The 19,822-nt window shown below is 34.3% G+C and overlaps 2 protein-coding genes across 2 annotated transcripts; one reads left to right on the top strand and one right to left on the bottom strand.

Annotated features, from left to right (window-relative positions):
• Positions 1-804: 804 nt before the first annotated feature.
• Positions 805-8,762, top strand: LOC112527710 (coatomer subunit beta-1-like). Its single transcript, XM_025138489.1, has 6 exons — positions 805-1,215; positions 2,291-4,341; positions 6,754-7,263; positions 7,781-7,866; positions 7,950-8,171; positions 8,481-8,762. The coding sequence occupies exons 2-5, from the start codon at positions 2,296-2,298 to the stop codon at positions 8,152-8,154; spliced, it is 2,847 nt and encodes a 948-aa protein (XP_024994257.1). The 5' UTR covers positions 805-1,215; positions 2,291-2,295; the 3' UTR covers positions 8,155-8,171; positions 8,481-8,762.
• A 4,403-nt stretch (positions 8,763-13,165) lies between these two features.
• On the bottom strand, positions 13,166-16,361 carry LOC112517986 (receptor protein kinase TMK1). Its single transcript, XM_025125466.1, has 2 exons — positions 14,008-16,361; positions 13,166-13,887 (listed from the first exon to the last, which is right to left on the bottom strand). The coding sequence occupies exons 1-2, from the start codon at positions 16,301-16,303 to the stop codon at positions 13,349-13,351; spliced, it is 2,835 nt and encodes a 944-aa protein (XP_024981234.1). The 5' UTR covers positions 16,304-16,361; the 3' UTR covers positions 13,166-13,348.
• Positions 16,362-19,822: the final 3,461 nt, after the last annotated feature.

Raw genomic sequence — 19,822 nt, forward strand, 5'->3', positions numbered from 1 at the left:
CGAGACCAAACCTGAGTCATTGTTTATGTTACGGGATAATCAAGCACGTTACTCGTCTGTGCTACAACTAAGTCAACTAAATCAAATACATTTTTAGTTTATTTACGTTTTAATGAATTCTTTATATTCCGATGAACTTATTAATATTCTCAACATTCTTTTATATATTTATAAAAATAAAAATAATTTGTTTTGAGGGTAAACCACTAAAAAAAAATCTTTTAAAAAAAGGCAAAATCTTTTTTTTTTTAAATCTTTAGTAAAAAAATGTGATCTATCTATGCTTTATTTTTATTTTTTTATTGAAAAAGTTTATAAACGACGAAAAAAAGAGTAAACCAAATATGTATCTCCTCATTTTTTTTTTCTCAAGAACTCTTTCTCAAAAGTTTTTAGGGGGTGTTTGGGATTGTTTATTTTATCTGCTTATTGACTTATTTCAGTCTGGCACCGGTGATAAGCTAATACCTAGGGGGTGTTTGGGATTGCTTATCAAAACGACTTATTAACTTATTTCAGTCTGGTACCGGAGATAAGCAGTTTTTTAGTGTTTGGGTAAAAAAAAGAAAACTGCTTATACCGATGCCAAACTGGTAATAAACAGTTTTTGGTAAGTTAATCCGTAGTGACTTATGAAAATCGACTTGTTACCGATTTACAATTTTAAACCATTCTAACACTTATCTTACAATTTTAACCCATTCTAACAGTTATGTCTAATAATCATTGATATATATCTTTCTCCATTAACAGATACATTCGGATCCATCTCTTCACTCCTCTCCATCAGGTACGTCTTCTCCATCTTCACCTCTTCTCCAAATCGATATCACTTCTACAATCATCATCGCCTCTTCTCCAATCGATACCCTATACGATGAACAAATCGATACCTTAACCCTAGAGATCTCCTTCTGTTTTTAAAACCCATTTCTATTAAATTTGAATAAATCACCGATTAATTTAACAAAAAAACTCATGTTTTTTTAATGCTTTTAAAACTGGGCAAGTGTTGGGAAGCCTTTTGCCCAAATCCCCCTCGCTACGACGAGATCCATACTCTCTGCCTCACTCGTCACCGGTTCGCCTCCTCGATCTGCCACCATCCAACGCCACCACCGTACCTTCCAACTTCTCGCAGCCGGCGTTCAGAGCTAAATGCGATTTTCCCCTCTCCTGGCACGGTGATTTAAGCCCCATCTTCTTCCATATCTGGTGAATAGACAATCACCATCTCTGTAATCCTCACACTTGTAGAGATTGTGAAATTATATGCGATCTTCTCAGAATTTTCAATTTTTTTGCTATCTGAGCGTTCCAGTTTAGTTCTATCAACATTAACATGGCTGTTTTATTGTGAATTCCCAATTTTATGTGTGAATCTGTTTATTGGATTTTCTCAAAGGCTTCCACGCTATTTAATTACTAATTCCGCTAAGATACACATAATGGGTCATAATCGGAGGAGATTTTCAATGGTGGTAAACGAACTCTTGCTGCATTGATTTGTTTTAGGACTACCAGATCTACTAGCTTGTTCAATTGAACTTTGGTGTTGTTATTTAAAGGATAACTAGACATTGTCTCTTATATGGCTTGATCTCTTATGCTATGGGTCTACTGATCAAGCGAATGCTGGATGCATTACTTGAATTTTGATTATTATGATGGAACACTATTATGATCTATTTATATTTCTACAATGCAAGTCATAACCTACGTGCTATTTGTTGATAAACCATCGATCTCATATTTCCTTTTCTAAGTAACTGATAGCACCGACTATGTTTTGAGTTTTATGCTCCCATTTTAACGAGATCTGTTTATGAATATCAAATTCAGACATCTAAATGGAACTGCAAATCAGATGGCATGTAAGAAATGGAATGCTAACACATAATTTCGTGACTTTGCTGTTCAACATTCTCGTAGAATGAATGTAGCGTTTGCAGGAGATAAACAAAATGGTTATGATTTTATTTATAAAAGTTGTGATTATTGCGTAAGATAGATACATTTTAGATGATACCAAAATATTGATACGTCTAGAATATTATAAATAAACCTATAAAATTCTGATGGAGACAAAAGAGAAAGTCACTGATTGAGATGATGGACTTTGAACAAATGAAATGGCAAGAAATCCGGTTTGTGGCTGTCTTCTATTTCCAAGGGTATCTTCTAACTCGTTTTACCTCATCATATAGGTTAGATAAGTTCATGCTGCCAATAATAACAAAAAACGAAAAAAGATTAGACTCTGAACTAAGATTTGGTCATTTTGCAACAGAAAACATGGAGAAATCTTGTTCTCTACTAGTTCATTTTGACAAAGGAACACCTGCACTTGCCAATGAAATTAAGGAGGCTCTTGAAGGGAATGATGATATTGCAAAGATAGACGCCATGAAAAAAGCTGTCATGCTTTTGCTGAATGGGGAAACACTGCCACAACTTTTTATCACAATTGTTCGGTATGTTCTTCCTTCAGAGGATCACACTGTTCAGAAATTACTGCTTCTTTATCTTGAAATCATCGACAAGACGGACTCCAGGGGAAAGGTCTTACCTGAAATGATTTTAATCTGCCAAAACTTGAGAAACAATCTCCAGCACCCTAATGAGTACATTCGTGGTGTGACCTTGAGGTTTCTTTGTCGGATCAATGAAGCAGAGATAATTGAGCCCCTGATTCCCTCTATATTGGCCAATCTGGAGCATCGGCATCCATTTGTAAGGCGGAATGCGATACTTGCTGTGATGGCCATTTACAAGCTTCCACAAGGGGAGCATCTTTTGGTTGATGCACCAGAAATGATTGAAAAGGTACTCTCAACAGAAGCAGATCAATCGGCAAAGAGAAATGCATTTCTTATGCTTTTCACATGTGCACAAGACCATGCAGTTAATTACCTTTTGACCCATGTGGATAAAGTGTCTGAATGGGGAGAATTGCTACAGATGGTTGTGTTGGACTTGATCCGCAAAGTGTGTAGAGCGAAGAGAGGAGAGAAAGGGAAGTACATAAAGATCATCATATCTCTGTTGAATGTTCCTTCCGCTGCAGTTATATTTGAATGTGCTGGAACATTAGTGTCGTTGTCATCTGCTCCTACAGCCATTAGGGCTGCGGCCAATACCTATTGCCAGCTCCTCCTCACTCAAAGTGACAACAACGTGAAACTTATTGTGCTTGATCGTTTGGATGAACTCAAATCTTCCCATAGGGAGATTATGGTTGATATGATAATGGATGTGCTCAGGGCACTCTCTAGCCCGAATCTTGATATCCGGAGGAAAACACTTGATATTGTACTTGATCTGATCACTCCTCGAAACATCAATGAGGTTGTTCTTACTTTGAAAAAGGAAGTGGTAAAAACTCAAAGTGGGGAGTTGGAAAAAGATGGGGAGTACCGTCAAATGCTCATCCAAGCCATTCATTCTTGTGCTGTTAAGTTCCCTGAAGTTGCAGGCACTGTTGTACATATGTTAATGGATTTCTTGGGCGACAGTAATGTTGCCTCAGCAATGGATGTAATTGTTTTTGTGAGAGAAATAATTGAAACGAACCCAAAGTTGAGGGTTTCTATTGTAACAAGATTATTAGATACATTTTACCAGATACGATCAGCAAGAGTTTGTTCTTGTGCTCTTTGGATCATCAGTGAGTACTGCCTTTCTCTTTCCGAAGTGGAGAGTGGAATTACCACCATAAAGCAGTGCCTTGGAAACCTGCCGTTTTACTTGGCTTCAGAAGAGGGGGACACTAATGATTCTTCAAAGAGGTCTCAGCAAGTAAATTCAATAACTGTTTCTTCTAAGAGGCCTGCTATTCTTGCTGATGGCACTTACGCTACTCAGAGTGCAGCTTCTGAAACTGCCTTTTCCCCACCTACCGTGGTCCAGGGAACATCGACTTCAGGAAATTTGAGATCTCTTCTTCTAACTGGTGATTTCTTCCTAGGTGCAGTTGTGGCTTGTACGTTGACAAAACTTGTCTTGCGTTTGACAGAGGTTCAAGCATCAAAAATTGAAGTCCACAGAATGTCAACTCAAGTGTTGCTAATCATCGTCTCAATGTTGCAACTTGGGCAATCTTCATATCTTCCACACCCGATTGATAATGACTCTTATGATAGAATTGTTCTTTGCTTAAGATTACTATGTAACCCAGATGCACAGATCAGGAAAATATGGCTGCAGTCTTGCCGTGAAAGTTTTGTCCAAATGCTTGTGGAGAAACAGCTACAGGAAACAGAGGAAATAAAAGCCAAGGCTCAGGTTTCACATGCACAACCTGATGATCTCATTGACTTCTATCATTTGAAGAGCAGGAAGGTAAGATTTGTTGTTGTTTTTGTTTGGTTGTGTGTGTATCGACTACATGTTGTTTGTTTTGTATGAAATGTGAACAAATGCTAGCCATTACTATACATTGCATGACAGTTTTTCTTTTAAATATCATATAGGCTGCCTCATTTTATTGGTTCTTTTCTATTTCAAGACGGTTTTTTGAGAGTGTAAAGAGTAATGTCATGAAGTTTTGACCATTGTAATGTGGTGGTGATCTACTGAACTGTATAGTTACTAGTAACCTTTTCCATGTCCCATAGGTTGTAAAGGAGTACAATAATTCTTTATCTCACTACCTGTTTAGTGACCTGTGATTATACCCTGGGCGTTCATTTTCATTCTACCTACCGTGTGAATTAACTCAAATAAGCTACGAGGCTTTTCTAAAAGGTTACTAATCTAATTTTTCTAATCACCACAAATTTTGAAAGAAATGAGTTGCAGATGATGGCAAAGAGTTGTGTTGTTAACAAGCCAAGATAGGATGATGAATAATAAATTTGAAATAATGTGGTTTACAGTATATGTTCGTAATATATATATGTCTTCATTTAATCAAAAGAATTTTGGTGGTTAACTCTGACTACATATGCACATAGGATTACATGGCATTGGCCTCACAATGTAGTCATGATTCTGAAAGTTGAGTTCGCAAGTTTCCAGTTCATGTTCCTGCACATCCACATTTTTCAATATTCTGTCATTTGCTACCTAGATGTCTACAAAAATTAAATCATGAGTTCAAGTCTCTTTATAGACATCAGTCTTTTAATTTTGTTACCTATTTATATCTGTCAGTCGCCGTATAGTTGAAATCTAGTCATCGAGTGATGTAACAAATGAATGCTATGATTTGTAGGAGCACAGGGGATTGTCAAAACTAATGTTAGGGGTACGTCATCTGTGTTGTGCTCATATTGTGTGAGACAATTAATTGGCGATAAATGACTATGAAATTTGACAGACGAGGAGCTCTAGATATTAGACATAAATTTTTGGATCTTATTAGTTAGCTGTGGTAATAACAGAGTTCAAATGCTTGGTGTTGTTTCAAGAAAAGGGCATCACGCTGTATGAATTTTAGGTCAAATTAGAAATAAGCCTATAAATTTCAGGAAGTTCAGTCAGTCCATAAAATCTCATGATAAATTGCATTTAGAGCAAAATGATTGGTTTCCCGCTATAAAAGAGCAAAATGATTGTTGAACCCGTGTCTTCACTTTGTTATAACTTTCTTGTTTAACAAATGATTGATGATTAACACCTCCAAAATTTCTTCATCTTCTTCAAACATTAAAAATCCCCTTACATCTTCATCTTGAAGAACAAACCAGAACCAAAGATAAAATAAGACAAAATTAACAAAGGAATTGTTGGGCCTATAACATATTTAATTTTTTTTAGTAAACATTTATCACTCACTGGTCAGACATGCATTATTGTTTCATATTTATGGCAGTCTTGAATAACATAATATGAAGAGAGTGCATATTTGACTTTCGAATGTTGACCAAGTATTTGTAAGTCTTAAATCGATTAGCTATCTTCTTTTGCAGAAAATTGACATTGAGCATTGTAACAAGTATCAGACATAAATGTTTTGGAGATGAAAATTGCAAGAAATCTGTCAGATTCGAACTAGAAAAGTACTAGATTTGAATCTCTAAATCATAAGTAGTTTCTGTTTTGGCATGGAGTTTCTTCATGAGGGTCAGGTTCCAGTGAGAAGGGGAGTTAAGGTGAGAAGCGTAAGAAGGGATCTTCATCCTTGGATGCACATTAGGATGAGATTCCCTGGATCAATCCCCGTATCAAGTATGATTCGTGGGTGGGTTTGAGATTAAAGGTGATCAAGGACCTTAACTCTACTTCTCACACGATCCTTCGCCTTCTTCATGATCAAGTCGTTTCTTAAAATATGGCTGCCTTTACTTGAGATGGCTGATTCCATTGTGGATGATAAGTTCATTGAACATGCACTTTGTCTTTTTACTGCAAACTTGGTGTATATTTGATAACCACAACATATTTAAAACAATGTAGTGAGACAATTCATTTCCCTTGAGATGATATACTTCGGTAAAATAAAAAGAAAACTTTATGGAACCGGATCCCAAATTTGCTTCTTTTAACTTGCAAGTCTTTTCATGTTCTTGAATCAGAGAGAAAGGAAAGGAAAAATGTCATGTTTACAAAAATACCCTCTATATTTGTTTTTCTCATGTGAGGGTATTTTTGTCATAAAAGATCAGACTCCTTTCAGATTTTCTTTTCCTCCCTTTCTTCCCACATTTGAGGGGAAAGTCCCGAGAACAAATTCAAAGTACTTCTACAAATGCTTCTTCCTGTAACCAAGGTATGTAATATTTCTAACGTTTGACTTTGTCAACTTCCCAGGGTATGAGCCAGCTGGAGTTAGAGGATGAGGTCCAAGACGACCTAAAACGTGCTACTGGGGAATTTATCAAAGAGGGAGCTGCTGCAAATAAGCTGAACCGTATTCTTCAACTAACTGGATTTAGCGACCCAGTGTATGCTGAGGCATATGTCACTGTCCATCACTACGATATTGTCCTGGATGTAACAGTTATCAACCGAACGAAGGAGACTCTCCAGAATCTGTGTTTGGAGTTAGCAACAATGGGTGATCTTAAACTTGTTGAGCGACCACAAAACTATACTCTTGCTCCTGAATCAAGCAAGCAGATAAAAGCCAACATTAAGGTGTCCTCAACCGAGACTGGAGTCATATTTGGGAACATTGTTTACGAGACTTCAAATGTGCTTGAACGTAATGTCGTCGTCCTAAATGATATTCATATCGACATTATGGATTACATCTCCCCAGCAGTCTGCAGCGATGCAGCTTTCAGAAGTATGTGGGCTGAATTCGAGTGGGAAAACAAGGTATCACTTGCTAGTTTTATAATATAAATTTCTATTCCCATTGATGATTTTTGTTCCAACTTAAAAGATTATGTCTAGTTTTAGGGCTCATTTGGTTTGCGGAATTTGGTGGGATTTGGAAATGGATTCCATTCCAATCCCGTGTTCAGTTTAAAGGAAAGTCCGGAATTGAATTTCATTCCAATCCCGCGTTTGGTTTAAAGGGAAATCCGGAATTGAAATCCCATAAACATGGGTAGTTGGTGCCGGATTCCATAGGATTTGTTTGTAATAATGTTTTAAAATATTTAAAAACACTTGGTTTATAATAATCATTGATCAATTAATAAAAAGGTAATTAATTTTTTTTAAAATTATTTATAAAGAACGGAATTCAATTCAACTTCAAATCCTACAAACCGAACACACCAAGATTCCAAATCCTCCCACGAAATCCAAATCCCTCAAAAATATTCTGTCAAACCAAACAGGCCCAAATTAGGAATGGATATGTTGTGATTGTATGGGTTTGTTTCAGGTTGCTGTGAACACTATAATTCAGGACGAGAAAGAATTCCTTGATCATATCATCAAATCAACCAACATGAAGTGCCTCACTCCACCGTAAGTTATCTCATCTTTTCTCAAAACGAGTTGTGGTGATTGTGATTTATTTATATGAGAGGATTAAGGATGGTTTTAATCAGGTCTGCATTGGAGGGTTATTGTGGGTTTCTGGCTGCTAATTTGTATGCGAAGAGTGTGTTTGGAGAGGATGCATTGGTTAACTTGAGCGTGGAGAAGCAGGCAGATGGGAAGCTAAGTGGATATATTCGAATTAGGAGCAAAACCCAAGGGATAGCTCTAAGCTTGGGGGACAAAATAACTCTCAAGCAGAAGGGAGCTGCCTGATCATCTTTCCAAAATTGGTAAGCTTCAACACTCATTTTGCTACTCCTTTCTATCTCAAAATAAACGTCCACATTTCTATCTATGTTTGTACCATAATAGAAGATAAATAACTAAAATTTCCAAATCTACCCTTAGTTTGATGCACGAATATCTAAAAAAGTTGATGAAATAGCTACATTAACTAAGGGTAAAGTTGTCATTTGTTTAACTGAAAAAAATATAAAATTGAGTATGGTTTCATTCGTGGACACCGAGTAATAATTTTCGGGGATCAAAGTTTTGACAAATATTTTCTGCTCCAAAATGTGTTTATTTGTTGAATTTAGAGGTTAAAGGGAAGGGCAGCAGGAGATTTCCTTACAGAGCAACAAAGTAATATGATAGTTGGGATTTGGAGTTTTATGTAGATGAAGATGAGATTGGATTCTGACGGCTTACTTACCAAAACCAAACCAAACCATATTTCTGTTTTCATTATATATCTATTGTTAATGTCTAGTTATGTGACACTTAATAATTCATTTGCATTACGTTTATTAAATTGTATTTTGATTAAGAACATCTTCCTTCAACAAAATGGAGAAATTAGATTTGCTGAATGTTTACCCGATAAGTGTTTATCAAGTTACATTATGTTAACAAATGAATATGATAGGTATCGAGAATCTTACCTGGTAAGAGTACTGACAAGGATCGAGAGTCTTGTTAGGTAAGTGAGGGTGATGACTTTTATCTGGTTAGTGCTATCTAGATAAATTGTTGCATACGATGTTTTTTTATGGATTATAATCTTACCTGATAAAATAAATGGTGGTGTTAAATCTTATGGCTCCTAAAACCAACAAAAGAGAAACAGATGGATGGAGCTGGAGCAGTTTCAATATGTTAAAAAAAATTCTCCACCCAACCGTAGCTTTGTTGATATATTATTAGAATTAATATAGTTAATTAGAATCTATTGTTATATAAAATAACCATATCTATAGTTGTTCTTTTAAACATTTTATCGAACAGTTAGTAGACAATTTAATAAATTCCGAGTGGAAAGTCTTTACAAAGGTGATAAGGCAGTATAGTACTTTAATCAAGATCCACTAGTTACCTGTGAAAAAACGTTCCCGACTTCAAAAAGAAAATGGCATGATAAAATACCAAATACAAATAATTCTATTAATACATTAAAATACCATATAATTATAAAATATAAATTAAAAAAAAGGATAAAACAGAAATATATTAAATATTGAATATTTATGAAAGGAGAGTTTAGGATGTGAGAGTTGATTGATAGGACATTAATGATGCCTCCGGAATAAGACAACGTGATCCCATGTGTTTTCTCACATGCTTTTGCCCCTTTCTCATTTCTCTTATTTATTTCTAATTTATCTCTTTATGTCTCATAGTCTATATCATCTTATAAAGTCAGATTTATTAAAAAATTTAAAAACTACTTTTAATACATAAAGTATTATACATTTATATACAAAATCTTAAAAACAATTTATAATGTATTAAATACTATTATTTTATGCATTCAGTCGTAAAATCTTTTAATTTACAATTAAAATAATATATAATACAAGTTATCAATGCACATTATTATCTTTTATTTTCATGTTTCTTTGATACCTTTGATACTTTTTACTCATGTCTTCACCTTCTCATACATACCTCTATGTCTTCCCCCATCCCCCAAGGTGAAGTTCAAACTGATATTGACCATGAGTTATTAAAAGTTCTCTCATTCATCTCCCATTTAATTGCTCTAGAACTCTCGCTCTCGATCTCTTGATTCTTTGTTTTTTGTGTAAATCGAACACATTTGTGGAATCATTTAAATATGTTGGATTTTAAACCGTCATACAATTTTTTTCATCGATAGACTGTAATTGGAACCATAACTTTTATTTATTCAAATTGTATTAATATGTAAAGACCAAGTGTAACTTATATCATTAAATCTGCTCTAATAAAACCAGTGAAACTTCAAAATCGTTAAAATTCACGGCTCTTGTTACATTGTACGGGTACATAACTAGTTTATTTCTAATTTATCTCTTTATGTCTCATAATCATCAGATCAAATTATTTAAAAATAAAAGTAAAAGACAGATTAAATTTAATAATATATAAAAATGTATTTATTCCACTCCTATATATACATACATACAACCGAAATTATAAAGTAACCCTTTTTATTGTTTTATTTTAAACTATTGTGCATGTTCTTATAAATTTTATATTTACATATATTAATTTTGGGTTGGATTTCGTTAAAAATAAAAGTTACGGTGAAAAGGCAGATCAATCTTAATTCAAGATCAACACTAATGCAGTACACCGAGATGCACCAAATCAATTCTTGTGAGAAACGCAATTCATGGGATAGGGGTGAGAATAAGAGGAGGTGTTTGGGATTGCTTATTTAAAGTGTTTATTGACTTATTTTAATGTGGTATCGGTAATAAGCAATTTTTAGTGTTTAGATGAAAAAAAGAATGTTTATACCGATGTCAAACCGGTACTAAGGAATTTTTAATAAGTTACTATCTTCTAACTTATAAGAAACAACTTATAAGCTTTGAAAACCGAATTACCTTTTCAACCCTACAGAAAACCAAATTACCAATTCATCAAATAGCTCATCCTTCCTCACGAAGCGACCTTTGACCAGTTCCTACATAAATCAAAACCGACCAATTCCTACAAATATCGAAACCGACCAGTTCCTACAGAAATCGAGTGGATAGATCAAGTGGAGAAAGTTACCTGATGTCGTCGATCTCCGAGTGAAGGAGAGACTCGATGTTATAGTCGATTTGAGGAGGAAGCGATTATCAAATGTAAGAGCGTGCACTAGGTTTAAGGGTATATTGGTCCATCTCATCTTGTTCTTTCTTGTTCAAGAATCGTAAGTTTGCATTCTCTTTACTTTACAATTTATGTTTTCTAATCTCTTGTCCCCCAAAACTTGATTTAAGAATTTGTGCTCAACTTCACTTGCATTCCGTAATCCATTCGTAAAATTAAAAAAAAAAAAAACAGAAGATACCTGAGAAATTTATAGAGAGACATCTTTTGATGTTCAAGTATGAAGGGTTTTTGATTTTTAGGGTGTTTATTTTCAATCCAAGTTCTCGCAAATGGTTTATCTCAAGAACATGCATCATCAATTGGCTCATAGTCATATAGAAATCAAAGCCAGAAGTAGTTTGGATTCTTGCGTAACTTGGATGAATCGAAGACTGTAAAATCAGAACAAGAGGCTTGTTCTTCATGGGGCCAAGATCAAGAAACTAGAATCAAATAATTTGGAAGAATGTTCTTTCTAATCATTTTACATGTATAAGCAAAATTTGTCAAACATTAAAGAACAACTTATCAGTTTATCGCCATAAGTTAACCCAAACATTTTTTTTTGTGAAGTTCCAGTTTAATTCCAAACATTTTAAATATAAGGGATCCCAAACACCCCTTAAAAATGATCAATAGTTCAAATTCTTTCTTATATTTCTCAGCTTAACTCCTCTAAAGCGTAATTTGATATATACATATATATATATATATATATATATATATATATAGAACATAATAGTTATTAAAAATAAAGTCTCTTAAATATAAAATGTTTTTTTAAAATTTTTATACTTAAAAATATTAAGTTATGGACATACATAAATTAATTTCCGTATTTTTTAAGCACAAAAGATTCGTTATTGTCTAGCAATTATTATGAACCAAAATAAACAGCATATCATATATAGCAAGAATCGTATACTGGACCTCAAATCCAACCAGTCCCAGCTCATACTCCATCACCCCATGTTTCCTAATCATTATCAATATATACATATGTGTATGTATACATATATATATATATATAGAGAAAGGAGAACGATCGAATGCAAACCATCCAATTTGTATAAACCGTGTAAATCACCCTTATTCATCGACTTCATTGTTTAATTTTATGAAATTTTTTCATGAAATTGTTTAATCTTGTGAAATTGTTCCATATAATATTTTTTTTGATGAAATTGTTTCATATAATACTTAATGAAATTTTAATGAAACCGTTTCATGTATTTCTCTAAAATTAAACTAATGAAGATGATAATATCTATGATTAACACCATCCACAATAAAAATGATTAATCAACCTCTCATAATTACAAAAAAATGAAGAAAATGAAAAATTATGATTGGTTGAATGAGGTTTGTACGGTTTGTACAAATATTTGCAGAGTAAACCTTCTCTATATAGATACACATATACATATACATATAGATATAGAGGTATACATAAAAAGGGGCCTAATCAAATGAAAACTAATTAGTTTGTGATAACCGTGATGTCCAATATGAGTCAATCATTTTATGATATTAATTGTATTACCTTAATTAATAGGTAAATGGCGTTTTAATAAAATGATTAATTATAATTTAAATATTTTTCTTATTTAATAGTTATCAAATTCGGTTTCCTTAATTATCTCAACAAAATTGTATCACAGTCGTGTATCACATTGTGTTTGTGTGTGGCCTAAAATTCAGATCACATCTATTATCAACTCATGTTCAAAACGTTATCACAGTGGTATCACACTGTGTAACACAATTGGTTTTGCGTCTTACTATTATAAATTCTTGGGTATCACAGCATATATCATATTTGTTTTGTGTTTTATTGTTAGAATTTCTTGATGAGAGAGAGGGGGGAGAGAGGAGAGAGATTTTAAAAAGACTAACTTACCCTTATATATTATCAGTAAATTTAAATTATTTGAAAATTAATGAATAATTACTAAAATTAATATGTTTAATAATAACCATTGATTATTAATAATGTGTGGTTGAGATTAGATGTCACAATTATCACAAACAATCGAGTTTTTTCTTGATTGGACCTTGTATAAAAATAAGTAACCAAAAATAATCAAGAGAAAAGGCACACAGTTGTTGGCTCTTATTCTTGTTATCAAATAAAAATAAGTGACCAAAAATAAATAATAAAAACACAATTTCCAAAGTTTACAAATAAAATCACTCTAAATATCATCAACACCTACAAACCATAAATCACAAGTTCTTTAATCACTTACATTTACTTTACAACAATCACCCTAACACCAAACCATATTATCACCCTCCAAAATTAATCTCCCTCAAATTTACCAATTTGCCCTTTCCCTCATCTTCCATCCAACGATGTAAACGATTCCGCAAATCCGTATGGCCGGTTCGGTATGCTTGTCTGCGTGTTGTCCAACCTCGGAAGGAACGAAGAAGACGAATCATCCGTCGTGTGACTTTGATTTCCGCCTTCGAACGCTTGCCATTTCTTAAGGGCCTGTGGCAGCGACAAGTCAAGGTCAATTCCGTAAATATCCTCCGAACTTTGGTCGGATGGTCTCCACATTTCAACTAGAGAAGACAGAACATTGACCGCGTGACTCATGTCAGGCCTCTGGTAAGGCTCTCGGGCACAACAGTGGCCCGCGAGCTCAGCCGCCTTGCTGATGCTCGCTAGGTTTTCTTCGGTTAGGTCCAGGGTTTGATCAATGGACTTGCGGAAGGTGTCCTTGTTGAGATGTATTCTTCTGAACCATGTTACGAGGTGCATGCTTTCCTCGGGCTGGCTCTCGTCAAGTGCTTTTCGACCCGTGATGAGTTCCATCAATATCACCCCGAAACTGAACACGTCGACTTTTGTGGTCACACGCCCCGTAACTGTCCGCCATCGAAAAATAGCGAAGATAAGCATAAAGCATGAAACAGCTCTGGATGCATAATAAATAAAACAAAATATAAAAGTTCATACTATATATTATATAGGATTGAAAACCGTACTTGCATATTCGGGTGCGAGATAACCGAACGTCCCCGCAATTCTCGTCTCAACGGAGCCTTTGCCTTCGGGAGCAAGACGAACGAGGCCGAAATCTCCGACTTTCGCTCTCATATCATCACCGAGCAGAATGTTGGAAGGTTTCAAATCCCTATGAATGAAACTTTGATGTGCCAAACCATGAAGATACTCGACACCCCGAGCCACATCCAACGCGATGGCTAACCGTCGGGTCCATTCCAACGGTTTCAACCCTTCCTCGGGCCAATTAAAGAGATGTTGGCTCAACGTTCCTTGAGGCATATATTCGTAAACAAGAAGCTTCTCGTTTCCATCAAGACAATACCCAAGAAGTGCCACAAGATTTCTATGTCGAACTTTGGTTAAAACCGCAATCTCGGACTTAAACTCAGATAACCCTTTTCCTATAATCACACCACATTCCATTCGCTTAACGGCTATCTTGGTCCCATCATGTAATTCCCCTTTGTAGACGGTCCCGAACCCTCCTTGCCCTAATACATTCGATTGGCTGAAATTGTTGGTGACGGTTTTCAGGACTTGGATTGAAATGACCATATTGCCCGCCTCCACCATCTGGATGTTGTTTCCTTCGGTCGTCGGGATCGTATGGGTCTCGCTGAGTGCACCAACGCTGACGCTCGAGCCAGCGACCGTGATCTTTACACTCTCGTTATCAGATCCCGAGTTACGGGGATGAATCACGATGGCGTGAGGGCTTTGCACTCTACTAAACTTCTTTTGCTTCTTCTTGTAAAGACAGAATGCCAAGATACCGATCAAGAAAACAACAAGAATGCCTCCAAGAACCGAAAACACCACAACCCCGAGCCAATTTTTCGCCTTCTTTTTACCGCTTAGAGAAACCCCATTTGAATTCGTCAGGCCTGGATGATCGGGAGAATTTGTGTCGCTAGAACTGCTCTTGTCCTTCCCGATATCCGGATTCCCATCCGTTTTCACAATCAAATTGTTCTTAAAAACTGGTACTTTGCCATAAAGATTGTTATTCGCAAGATCCAATTCAGTAAGACCAGGAAGAGTAGTAAGCTCCTCCGGGATCGTACCCGTGAGATTGTTGTTGGCAAGAACGAGCCTTTGAAGCGATTTCAAAGCAGAAAAGTCAGGCGAAATCGTGCCCGTGAGCTCCATTTTCTGCAGATTAACAATGGTAATGTTGCCATTGTTACAAGTGATCCCAAACCAATCTGCACATGGATCATTCCCTTTCCAATTATTAGCCAATTTGGGGGAATAATCCATCGATTTCGCAATCGATAGCAACGTATTCACTCGAGGATCGCAGTCACCAGGCTCCGGCAAACAAAAGTTATTAGAATCCTTCGCCATATCTACCGAAACCGAATCTTTAAACTTAGGCATCGGTCCCTGAAGCTTATTATTAGTTAAGTTAACGGATTTCAACGATTCAAGATTCATCAAAGACACAGGAACAGGACCTGTAAATGAATTATCCCTAAGACTCAAAACCTCCAAATCTTTCAAACCCGAAAAATCGGGCAATGGACCCGAAAACGAATTCATATGCAACCAGATTTCTTTCAAGAATGTCATATTCTGTATAACATCAATCTTTCCACTAAGTTTTTGCCCATTTACCCACAAAGATTCAAGTTGTGAACCTGATAAACTCATGGGTAGTTCACCTTCCAAGTTGTTTAAAGCCAAATGCAAATTAACAAGACCCGGAAAATCATCCGGGCCAAAAAAATGGGGTATTGTACCAGTGATGTTAGCAGAAACAGCAGAGAAATTCTGCAGTGTTGAAGCATTTCTGAGGCTTTCGGGTATGACCCAACTTGAAAACGGGTTGTTATCGATTTCAACAGATTGTAAAGAAGACATAGCAGTGAAGAAATCAGGAGGGATTGAAGAAAACATGTTGTTGCTAAGCATCAAAACTTGTAAAGAGCTTAACCCGTTTAAGGTGGGTAAAGGACCCGAGATGTTGTTCCATTGGAGCTCCAACCGCTCAAGTTGGGTGAGATTTGAGAGGCTTTCAGGGAGTGTACCTTGAAGGTTTTGATGGCCGATTTGGATACGTGTTACCCGTTTCTCATCAGAGCAGACTACATGGTCCCATTTGCATGGGTCCGGGTCGGACCATCTTAGAGTTGGTGGCGGGTTGAGGGACTTCTTGAGTGATAACATAACTGCAGCATCGTTGGTGTCAGATTGGGAGCATCCATGGAGGAAGATTGAAGAAAGTATGATAAGGATTGATGGTAAAAGCTTGTATCCCACATGGGTTCTCATCTTCGGGTAGAGAGAGAGAGAGAGAAAGAGAGATGTTGAGTTAGTTTATGGAAGGTTGAAGATGGCGAATACAGAGAAAAAAGAAAGAGAGATTTGTGTGTTTTGATAAGGAAATTACGTATTTGATCCCTCAACTTTTCAGAATCTTCAAAATGCCCCCAAATAGAAAACCTTTCCAACACTTTATATTTCTAAAAGTGAAAATTGTATCAAAATAAAATAAAATTTCACTTGATTTTTGTTTTGGGGAACCAACTTTCAAAATTATTATTTAGGGGTCTTTATCAAAAATTTTGTTTATTTAAAAGTCTGATTGATCTGTTGAACAGGTAACATGTAATTTAAGGATCTTTATCAAACCTTTGGTTTGATTTGCTAAATTTGATTTAAACTTTAATATTAATACGGATTGGTTAGATATAAAATTTTTAAATGTGATATTTAATATTTATTTTTTATTGCATCAATTAATTTTTTCTATTAAATTGATTTTTTATTGCATTAGTAAAAAATAACTTAAATTGTGGTAATTTGGATCTTTTTTGAAAAAATATTCAATTTGATATATGAACTTAAAAAAACGATATTTGAAATGAAAAATAGATTTTATTGCATTAATTTTTGAAAAAAAATGAATTTAAGTTATATAATCTATAATTATTTTGCTAGTTGGTTCCCCAAAATAAGAATCAAGTTAAAGTTGGTTTTATTTTGATACAATTTTCTCTTTCTAAAATTACAACACTTAAATTTTTGATAAAATTGATGTTTGCATTTATCTTCTAATTAAAATAAATAAAACTTAGAAATTTATCCGATTAAACACTTATCAATAAGAGTCCACACTCTTATTTACTTTATCAGATAAGATTTTAATCAATTCAAACGACATTGTATACAATAATTTATTACTAGGTAATAGTCATCACTCTCATTTACCGGATAAAACTCACATTCCCTGTTAAAATTCCTGTTGCATATCGGACAATAATAGATGTTGTGTCTATTTATGTACATTTAAAAGTTGAATTTATAACCAACGAAAAATCACTCTCATAAGTCAAACTAAAAGTACAACACTTTAACGTTTTATAAATATTTACCGGTTATAATAGACTATCAAGCGAAATTGTTATTTGCATGTATGGCTATGACAATTTATTAGTTTAATTAATTATAATGTACGTTTCTTATTGTTAAATGATGATGAATAAATAGTTACGCATTTACATAAAATATTAAAATTAAATAACTTTTAATATTTTATTTTTACATCTGATTAACTTATCAACTATCATTTAATTTACTGATCATTCGTTAATTGGAGAATATTTTATTATTATTGATATGATGGTTGTTAAATAGGGGTGCTTATGGGTTTGGTTGATCGGGTCGAAGACATTTGAACAACTCAACCCAATGCTTGCAGTTTGAAAAATCTTAACCCAACCCAACCCAATCCGTACGGGTTGGTCGGGTTGATACTTTGGTACATTAAAATATTCTTCTAACCTTGAATATGTTATTTTTCTACTCATAATTTCTTTTTATCGTCAATCATTTGATACAACTTATCCATACTTCTTACGTGTAGCACATTCAGTTAATTTTCTCAATTTACATATATATGTTCACATTTACTGAACATATATACGAATGAGTTATATAGAGATGTTAATAGATTGAAAATATGTGTATATGAAGAATGTACGTGATAGTGTAACTGTCTAATTTATATATTAATAGAAATTCAACAATCATATTAAATCCAAAAAATAAAAGGATATCGGATTGGATTGAGTTCAAATAATAGCAACTCAATATCAACCCAATACCTACGGTTTGAAAATTTTACAACTCGATTAGACATCAGATTGCTTCGAGTTAAATTATTTCATGTCGGATTAGATTGTATTGGTCGGGTTTTTTAACACCTCTGTTGTTAAAGGTCCAAAAACAAAAAGAAAGGTGTCCCAATTTGTCACCATCACCACCAAAAATTGGAAAGAAAGTGAAGAAATAGAAGCCACAAGATTGTTGTATATATCCATTGTTGATGACAAGTAGGGTTAAACATGTGAAAACAAAAAAGTAGGGTGCAAGAAATGTGAAAAAGGAAAAGTTGAGTGGGGAAAATGTGAAAAAAATGATAGGTTATGGTCCATATGGAGATGCACATGGGGTGGAACCCACACCAATGAGATTTGATTCTTATATGAACATGGGGCTAAAATGAGGCAGGTTGGTTCTTTTTATGTAAAATTAGATATTTTTTTAAGTTTTACTTCCTAAACTCCCCCCTTTTCCCTATGTTGGAAACCACTCCTATACCCAAAATACCCCTACTCTCTAACGTGTATTTCCCAAAATACCCCTGTTGCATTTTTCATACTATAATCTTCTACAAAATAAAAACTCATGCAACTTTGGTATTTTAAAAGATTAAGCATTTGGATTATGTTTAAATAAATAAAGTATTATGTGCCGTTTGGCAATTGCTAAATGGTTTGGTACAAAATGATTAAGAGGCTCTCATGATATAATGGAAAATGAAATATAATTGTGTATAATGAAATTAGGGCTCTTAATGGTTAAGGGAGATCCATGATACAAAATCATTCAGAGGGTTTTGGAACCATTAAGAAGTAGACTTTTTTTTTTGTTAAACAAGATTCACTTATAAACGATTCAGATATTGCCTTTTAATGAAACTATTAAGAGATAAACAAACAACCCCTTATATTTATTGAAATCAAACAAAAGGGTATTTCTTATCTATAAATTCTTTTTTTATCCATAAAAAATATCAGAAGTCGGTTATTGTAATAGGAATTCATTAGGAAAAAAAAACAATCAACTTTAATATTTTAAACGATTAAGTCTTTAAATATTTTTTTATAGTAAATCGGTTATTTTATTATTACATGGTTTTTAAAGTTAAACAAAAAAATGATACGAAAACGGTCAGCTCCCTCTAAAGAAAAAGAAATAATATGTTTCTTTCTATTTTATTAGATTGTATTTCGTTACTGATATGTTGATACATGGAGAGAAAATGATATACTCCATTTCCTTTATAAGGATTTATTACAAAAAGTTATTTAGTGACACAATCGTTCAAAATATGAAAGTTTGTTGGGTTTTTTTTTCTTCATATTTTTATATGATTTCACCGCATTAATTTGTTTTATAGGTTAGAAAAATTACTTTGGTCGGTTTAAATAATGTAAGAAATTATTGTTGTTCAAGAAAATATCAAATAATTTAATCGTTCAAAATATGAAAATCTAATAATTATTCTCGGCTAGCTGATTCGTTCAAAATATGAAAATCGTTCAAAAGAGGGATTTTCACGGTAAAACACATGTCTAAGTTAATCCAAGAGCTAGCTGATTCGAATGGTGAAAGCAACGATCCTTGTCTTTGGAGCCCCTTAATTCCGAAGAAGGTAAACATTTTCATTTGGCGTTTTCTTAAAGAGGCTATTCCCGTAAGATTTAATCTTTCTAAGAGAGGGAT

The sequence above is a fragment of the Cynara cardunculus genome, assembly GCF_001531365.2.
Source record: "Cynara cardunculus var. scolymus isolate 2C chromosome LG 1, CcrdV1, whole genome shotgun sequence".
NCBI lineage: Eukaryota > Viridiplantae > Streptophyta > Magnoliopsida > Asterales > Asteraceae > Cynara > Cynara cardunculus.

What these genes read in the sequence shown, in the direction of transcription:
- LOC112527710 (XM_025138489.1), top strand. Translation starts at nt 2,296, where the DNA reads ATGGAGAAATCTTGTTCTCTACTAGTTCATTTTGACAAAGGAACACCT. An exon ending in ATCATTTGAAGAGCAGGAAG is followed by an intron (nt 4,342 to 6,753) that starts GTAAGATTTGTT and finishes TCAACTTCCCAG; the next exon opens with GGTATGAGCCAGCTGGAGTT. An exon ending in ATGAAGTGCCTCACTCCACC is followed by an intron (nt 7,867 to 7,949) that starts GTAAGTTATCTC and finishes GGTTTTAATCAG; the next exon opens with GTCTGCATTGGAGGGTTATT.
- LOC112517986 (XM_025125466.1), bottom strand. Translation starts at nt 16,303, where the DNA reads ATGAGAACCCATGTGGGATACAAGCTTTTACCATCAATCCTTATCATA. An exon ending in TCTCGCACCCGAATATGCAA is followed by an intron (nt 13,888 to 14,007) that starts GTACGGTTTTCA and finishes GATGGCGGACAG; the next exon opens with TTACGGGGCGTGTGACCACA.